Below are 8,772 nucleotides of genomic sequence, written 5' to 3'. Positions count from 1 at the left end.
TGAGATAAACTGCTTTTATTGAACACAGAGCAGACGGGTGAAGCCAGAGCAGCTTAGAAAGTTCAGCAGCAGAGATTACAGGAGCTGCTCTTTGATATCAAAAGCAGAAGAAAAAGAAAAAGAAAAATACACTTTTATAAATCAGTCACAACATCAGCCGACCTGCTGATGCCGGTCCAGCAGCGAAGCGCTTAACGGTCAGCGAGGGAAGCAAACGGACACACACACACACACACACACACACACACACACACACACACACACACACACACCTTTTCTTTGGAGTGAAGAACCTAGTTACACGTGTTTAACTGCATGAGGGTCAACAATCAAGTGGTTGTGGTTCAGGTGCAGCAGCCAGAGCTCAAGATCAGGTTTTCTGGTTGATAGAGTTTAAGGTAACAGAAGAGAAAGTTATGAAACATGAAATAGAATCCCGTGTTCTCTAAGCCAACAACCACACACCACCTAGAAGCTGTTGTTTCTCTGCTTCTCCGTCACGTTGCTCGTCAGAAGTCTGGCTCATGTCAGACAACAGGACATTTGTAGCTTAAGCTGCTTTGGCGGACGCTCAACCGTCCCGCAGAACAAACCAGATATCTTGTGGAGAGTTGTCCAACTTCTTCTTCTTCTCCTTCTTCTTCTCCTTCTTCTTTAAGATATGCAGTCTGTCGCAGCTCTGAGTGAAAACAAAGCGTATTAAGTCGCTGCCTTCAATCTGTTCAGGGACCCGGTAATCCCTCGACTACACTGGAGATGGTTTTACTGTAAATTATCGGCACAAATGCGATTACAGCTTCCCAGCAAAAGGACAAAAGAAGGAGCTTTCAACAACAACAGAAAGCAATAAGAGCTTAACATCTCAGACTTTGTGGGAACATCTTTCTGGCGGATTTGGAGCTTCTCCTCAGCGTGGAACTACACTTTACCCAAGAGCAGCAAATCTGCTCAGAGTGCAGAGATAACGGCGGCCATGATCAACCCCGTCTTAATCTCTGCGCTCATTAGAGGTACAACTCGGACAAAGGAGTCACCGCCGACACGAGAGACACAAAGCGAGGCCCTGGAGACGTGGAGCAGGACGAACATCACAGCAGACCTGCTGTTGCATGACAGCGACGCATTAGAGTCCACTGCTTTTCTTTTTTTTTTTATAGATGGAAAACGCTGGCATGGACTTAACACCGACTAAATCCTCCCCTTCACTGCTGCTGATCACACCGACGGCCGACAACATCTGTCCACCCGCTGCTCGTCCTCGGGGGGGGGGGGGGGGACGGGTTAGGGACACTGACTGGGGTTGAGAGACAGCTAGAGACGCGCTAAAGCTTCCTGGGAGCAAATGTCAGACGTTCTGTTATCTGACGCTGCTTCGGTGGCAGCAGGTCTGTGAATGTGAAGTTCAGTGTTTACTGAGGTGATAAATCAAGGAGAAGTCTTCTGCTGGACTTTATCAATCTGACTGCTTTTACACCTCCTGGTGCTCCGCTGTCACCGCTTGAGTTACAGGCGGTTGCGTCCAATGCTGGGGTCAACAGTAAGCTGAGACACACGCTTCGTGTTTCCGTCTCATCATCTACCTCCTTCAGGGCTGAGCTTTTGGCCCAGACGCTCGGGTTCTAGCTGCAGAACCGCGGAGCGTCTTTTGGTGCTTTTGGAGCCTCGTTATCCAGAGAGACAGCTGGTCGAAGATGAACAGCGAATCAGCAGAGGAAGTGAGGAAGAGGAGAGGGACGAACGAAAGGAGGGGAAAAAAAAAAAGAAAAAAAGAGGAGTAAATCTTCTTAGGAGCTTCACATGCGCGCCCCCCCCCCCCCCGCCTCGCCCTCAATACGGTCAGAGCTGCTGAAGTTAGCGTCACTTCAACACGCTCTTCTTTCATAACGCTCATAATCTGTCCTGAAAATGCACAGCGGCATGAATGAAGGTCAGTACAGAGTTGATGCTTTGTTACTCTGAGGTGGAATCTCACTCGCAGTTTGCTTTCTTTGATCCGAACGCACAGACCTAAAGACTGGAATAACGGGGCGCCATCACGATCACCATCACCATCACCATCACGATCACCATCACCATCACGATCACGATCACGATCACCATCACGATCACGATCACCATCACCATCACGATCACGATCACCATCACCATCACGATCACGATCACGATCACGATCACGATCACGTGGTCATCGGAACCCGAGGGGTTCGTCCTCTGCAGAGCACGAGTAGCCTCGGTGAATTTCACGGAAATCTGAGCGTTCTGGTCGTGAAACATGAGACTGAGAAGATCCTCAGCAGAATGTCGGCAATAATAGAAAAATAATAGAAAATGCTCAAAATGATACGATAAATATCTTAAATAATAAAGCATTTACATAAATACATGTACGCACATAAACGTTGTATAAATACTCGTAGCGCGTGGTTTTTGGTTCAAATAAATACTCGCTCTTCTCCTGCAGAGTGAAGAATAAACATTCAGTATTTAAAGCTCCATGTAGAAATTGCATCACAGCGACAAACATTCATGTACAGTCAGTTCAAACGATGTGACGGACCTCTGACCTCTGACCTCTGACCTCAAGGAATGAACAGAACAGCATCTGAAGGTGACCTCATGTTAGCCGGATGTGTGTTTTGGTAATGCTCGTGATCTGAGACATATTTTCCCTCATTGCATCATCATCATCATCATCATCATCATCATAACGAGTGGTAACGCTGGTGTCAGAGGAAGAATACCTTTCCTTAAAGCTACTCTGTAGAGTTCTGGACCATGTGGAGTTAAGTTCTGATGATCGAGTCTCAAGCTCAACTAACCCATGTATGTATGTACTGTATGTACTGTATATACTGTATATATGTACTGTATGTATGTACTGTATATACTGTATATATGTACTGTATGTATGTACTGTATGTACTGTATATACTGTATGTACAGTATGTATGTACTGTATGTACTGAATGTACAGTATGTACTGTATGTATGTATGTACTGTATGTATGTACTGTATGTACAGTATGTACTGTATGTATGTACTGTATGTACTGTATATACTGTATGTACTGTATATACTGTATGTACAGTATGTATGTACTGTATGTACTGTATGTACTGTATGTACAGTATGTACAGTATGTATGTATGTACTGTATGTATGTACTGTATGTACAGTATGTACAGTATGTACAGTATGTATGTATGTACTGTATGTATGTACTGTATGTACAGTATGTACTGTATGCACAGTATGTACTGTATGTACAGTATGTACAGTATGTATGTATGTACTGTATTTATGTATGTACAGTATGTACTGTATATATGTATGTATGTACTGTATGTACTGTATGTATATATGTACTGTATGTATATATGTACTGTATTTATGTATGTACAGTATGTACTGTATGTATGTATGTATGTACTGTATGTACTGTATGTACTGTATGTATATATGTACTGTATGTATATATGTACTGTATGTATATATGTACTGTATTTATGTATGTACAGTATGTACTGTATGCATGTATGTATGTACTGTATATACTGTATGTACTATATGTATGCATGTATGTACAGTATGTACAGTATGTATGTACATACAGTATATACAGTACATACACAGAGCCATTAAACCCTCACACTGACGGACAAACGGCCAGCAGAATCTACTTTCATGTCATTGAACTAGTGGAGTCCTAAGAAACACATTCTCTGAACTCTACAGCGGACCTGAAAAAAGTATGCAAATAAACTAGTGATCATAACTCATCACACCACATCAGCATGAAGCAATAACTGAATGTTATTGTTTACCTCCTTGGATGCTTGACACAGTATGTGTGTGTGTGTGTGTGTGTGTGTGTGTGTGTGTGTTGAATGTCCGTGACATACAAAGAATCCTTCATCATTTCATCTGCCAATCAAACTCTTAAAGGGCCAGTGTTGAGCATTCTGTGGGCTCCATTAGAATTAAAAGGGAATATAATATTGATAACTGTGTTTTCATTAGTTTACAGCGAGCTGAAGGTAAGAGTCGTCGTTCCTTTGATAGTTCAGAATGCTTCCGTCATGTTTCTACGGTAGCCCAGAGCGGACAAACCTTTCTCGACACGTTCGTGGTGAAGTATCCACCGCTAGAAATCCTAAACACTGTTCCTTTAACGTCACATGACGAGCGTCGATGTCCTCCCGGTCCGTCACGTCACCACGTCAGTCTGCCTTTGAGTCGCATCATCAAGCGAACCCTTCATCTATGTACCGCACGGCGCCGCCGCCACGGCGCCGCCATCAAACCCATCCAATTCATCTTTCGTCCGCTCACGTCCTTCGCTGACCCGACGCGGCCGCCGCTCTTCGTCGGCGCTCTCTCCTCGCCGCAGTGTCACACGGCGATGTCGTAGAGTCGGCCGACGCGGCCCAGCCACTCGCGCAGCGCCTGGCGGACGCGGCCGTCGGTCACGTGGCAGGAGAGCTGGCTGAGGCAGGGGTAGAGCGCCGGCTGCAGCGCCAGGAAGGAGGCGTCTGACAGCAGGAGGACCTGATTGAGGAGGGTCAAGACCATGTTGGTCCACGCCTGGGGGGGGGGGGGAGAGAGAGACAACATGTCAACAAAGCTCAACACTCAAGCCAACTGAAAACCCCTCAGCTCACCCTCCCTTTCCACTTCCTGTTGCCAGACGAGACAAAACAATGTGTGAACTCTAAACTCGACGATAAAAGTGTATCAGCACCTGTATCTGAGCCTCGGAGTCCCTCAGCGAGATGCTGTGGGAGCTGATGGTGGATCCCGATCGTGGTCTCTTCTCCTGCCTCAGAACCTCAGGACCCGCGCTGACCGAGTGCCTCAACGGGGGACCCTGCTGGTCCACCAGATGTTGGGGCCTCTGCAGGGGCCTTTGAGGCTCCACCAGGCCCCTCCTCTCCCCTCCTCCTCCTCCTCCTCCTCCTGCTGCCCCCCGGCCCTGCTCCTTCATGAACAGGTTGACGTGGCTCTGCTGCTGCGGCTGCTGCTGCTGCCTCCTGCGTTTGTACTCCATCATCAGCTTGCTTATGGTTTTGTCCGTGGCGATGGTGTACAGTTTGTTCCCGGCGCTTTCCCACCATTCCTTTCTCCTTCCCGGTCCAGCGACGCCGGGAGCTCCTCCTACGGAGCTTCCTGTCATCCCGGAGTCCCTCCTCTCGGCCTCGGACCGGAGGTGGTGGGGCAGGCTGCCTGTGCCGCTGTGAGGAGAAACGAGCGGGTCACTTTAAACGGACAGGCGCTACACTGAGCCTGAGTGATGTGAGAGTGTGTAACTGAAACAGTGAAGGTGTTCATCAGATGGATAAGAGATGCACCCTACAGACAGGTTGTGTGTTCAGGATGGAGACAGACATTCGGCAAGTCGCCATCATAACAACATAACAATGGCTGAAGTCAAACCTGAATCCCGGGCTGGGGGTGGGCGTGTCTCCTGGCGACGCCGAGCTGTCGGCCGCCTGAGACCTGCACCCGCCTTCCTCCGATGGCGTCCCCCTCGCCGACAGCCCGCTCGCCGAAGTCGGGGTGGAAGTCTCGGACTGGAAGAGAGGCAGGAAGAAGACGTGATCTCCTCCTCCTCCTCCTCCTCCTCCTCCTGCTGCTGCTCCTGCTCCTCCTCCTCTCTGCAGAGCCATCTCCTCCAGCGTGCTCTCCAGGTCGCGGTGCATCTGGATGTAGCTGTTGCACAGATCCATGCACAGCTTGTAGAGGCGCTTGACCAGCCACGCCCAGTCGGCGCTGCTCAGCGGCTGAACGCTGAGAGACGGGATGGGCGCCCGCCAGTGATGGCGTTTATCCCGGCCTCGAGGGGGGCTGACCTGCCCGAGGAAACACAGAGCACGGCGGACGAGTTGATTTGTGATATTAAAACATTCGTAATTCATCTCACTCTTTACACGAGGAGGGTGAAGAGTTCAAGAAACCCTCTAAGGACTGAGCTCATTAAACTGTAGAGAGCCAGAGGACATTACTAACGGCGATCACTGCTACACCGTTCTACACCGTTGTTCTTCTACCTTTTATGACGTGTGTGTGTGTGTGTGTGTGTGTGTGTGTGCATTACTTGTGCCGTTTCTTCAAAGATGTCTTCGTCCTCTGAGGAAGCAGAGCCAGGGTGAGAGGAATCAGAGCTGCCCTCCTCTTCCTCGTACAGCATCCTCTTCACCTAAACACAACGAAGTGAGTTTTGATTGCTAATGCCTCGTTAGTGATTATCACAGTGTTTCACGGTTGTGATGTCTTCAGCAGGTGGATGCCGTTATTATTAGATACTAAATGTAATCAATTAGATGAATTAGTCAATTGTATTGTATTATTTTTGGAATTAAAAAAATATTACACCTACCAAAAATACAAAAGACAAAAAAGAAAACAATAAAACTGAATTTTTTTTAAAGCTAGCAAAGGTAAAATAAAAACCAACTCATCATTTTTCAAGCTGAAGATCACACGTGTCTGACATCTTATAGCCTTATAACGTTAACAGTGTACACATTCAATAGACACAGAGCAACGTTAGTGTTTCTTTGGAGATGTGTCCCTGGGCCACTGATGGATTTTAGTACAATATTTACTCTCCCTCTAGCTATTACTTGGTCTCCACCAACGTCTAAGAACAATATCTGTCTCTTAAGAGGAACATGGACCAACGAGTCTCTCATACCTGCTGTGCCGTCATGCTGTCGGCTTGGCTCAGTGTGGCACACAGCAGGGCCTGGAAGTACAGGTTGAAGCTCATGGCAGACTGACGGTACAGATTAGCCGCTCCACAGACACCCGACACCTTCATCAGCAGGTACTTCAGACCCGGCCGAGTGTCAAAGTCCCGCGCCGTCCTGCAGAAGAAGAGATCAGGAGATAAGTCAGCCGAGTGTGAAGCTGATCAACATCATTATTATTATTATTATGATGAAGCGACTCCAGCGGGATTACAGATCCATATGACACCATCATCTGCATATCGTCTGATTTTCTTGTTGCAGTAACCTGTAAGAGTCCAGCAGCAGATCCAGGATTATGGCTAAGTTAGTCATGGAGATGTAGCGCAGGAAGCCCGCCGTGGCCCGGCTGGGGTCAGACGTCACGGGTGTGACCTTTTCGTTTCCGTCGGGCTGCTTGACGAACTCCTCCAACAGGATGTCGTAGAGGTTTTGGAGCAGGACCTGGTGCGACAACAGGCTAACCACGATGGTCCGGAACGGGATACTGCAGGATTCAGAGAGCAGGAAGCCGGTCAAATCAGTTTTTAAATGATAAGGACAATCTCTTTGCCTCAAGTAAAAACTAGACAATGGTCTACTGTGACTAGGCTGTGATGAAACAATCTAATAGCTACTGTAGACAGACAGAATGATTTGTATTAGATAAGGGAAAGACTGGCAGTCATGAAATCACTTTGTTACAAGTAGACTTTATATCAGAGGAGCTCAGATTCAGCATCCCGTCAATGGAAATCTTGTAGCCATTTTTGTTACTATCTGACCTCAATGATTGGTTAAACATTAGAAGCTTCAGTAAATCATAAGACTCATCATAACACGGATGCATCACACACACACACACACACACACACACACACACACCACATATTTTCTCCACAGGTGGATGAGTTAGTTTGACTGCTGGGATCATGCAGAGCCGTACTGTTCATGCACATTCTTTTCATACAGGAACAATGTCAAAGAAAACAGCCTTACCCAATTTTCCTGCAACCACAGCAGCAGAACGACAAGCAAAGACAGTGAGGGTTTTCCAGTCATGTTCTTTTTTTACAGTTTTGAACAAAAGAAGACGAACATATTGTGGTTTTCTTTCTTACAGGAATACGTCACCCAAGCAATTACCGTTTGTATCTCAATTGCTCACCCTGTGTTACTTTGATTTTGTGAAGATTTTTTTTTTTGCTCGCATGCCTCCTCTATGGCGAACGCAGAATAAAAAAAAAAAAAGAGAAAAGTCCGTTCACCACGGAGGCATGCAAGAAAAAAATAAAAGTTTTCTTCAAGAATTCAAGGTAATAAATGAATAAATAAATTAAAGTATTCCTTTGATTTAGGAAATCTGCACAAAACGCTAGCCCTGAGATTTACAAAAGTAATAACTTATACTTAATAGCTGTTACTATTGTAGTAAACTGCTGAAATCTTGGCTTTTTAGTACGACATAAGCCAATAAGACATACCCAAATAGAAGGCAAACAGAACACATTTAATAATTCTGAAACACACGTCTTCTTGGCATGCTAATAATAAGGATGGTCAGAGTTATAGTAAATGATTTGGTTATTTTTTTAAATCACTCTTGGGCTTTCACAGTGATTGCATCATCTCTATCGATTAAGTCTGTCTGGTAGTGCCCCTACAAAATAAAATGAACATATCAAATACATTACAGTAGTCCACGAAATTCAAATTGACTTTTGGCTAGTGTGAGTGTCAGCGTTTGTGTGCACCTTGAAACCCAATGAGGCCAGTAACACAGCAGCATGCGTCTTGTGTGTCAGAGTGTTGGTCAGCAGCAGGGCTGTGTGTTCAGTGTTCAGAGCTGGAAGTTAGAAAATGAAAGCGCGTCACTTAGACGTGCTCGTTGTGTGAGCGTTTGCGTTGTCCACCTCTACCTCTTCTGAGCGTGTCCGTTGGACTGCTGGTCGGCCGGCAGCTCGATGATGAGAACGCAGGACTGAGCGTGCTCAAAGCCCTCCTTGTTGTTGGGCGTCTTAGGGGAGCACTGGGTGTCCAACA

General features: G+C 46.5%; 1 protein-coding gene across 1 annotated transcript in view; it reads right to left on the bottom strand.

The window, feature by feature from the left end:
* arfgef3 (ARFGEF family member 3) overlaps positions 1-8,772 on the bottom strand; it is a 30,207-nt gene continuing 21,435 nt past the window's right edge. The window contains 7 exon segments of the mRNA XM_068734506.1: positions 1-4,585; positions 4,743-5,232; positions 5,435-5,850; positions 6,096-6,197; positions 6,696-6,867; positions 7,019-7,237; positions 8,649-8,772. The exon segment at positions 8,649-8,772 is cut by the window's right edge and continues 7 nt beyond it. Of these exon segments, the coding sequence (XP_068590607.1) occupies positions 4,394-4,585; positions 4,743-5,232; positions 5,435-5,850; positions 6,096-6,197; positions 6,696-6,867; positions 7,019-7,237; positions 8,649-8,772 (1,715 nt within the window). The 3' untranslated portion in view covers positions 1-4,393.

This window comes from Cebidichthys violaceus, unplaced genomic scaffold, assembly GCF_023349555.1.
Source record: "Cebidichthys violaceus isolate CVI_PGR_0920_01 unplaced genomic scaffold, fCebVio1.0.p SCAF_64, whole genome shotgun sequence".
NCBI lineage: Eukaryota > Metazoa > Chordata > Actinopteri > Perciformes > Stichaeidae > Cebidichthys > Cebidichthys violaceus.
Note: the sequence above shows the minus strand (reverse complement) of the source record. Positions and strands in the feature narration are given on the sequence as shown.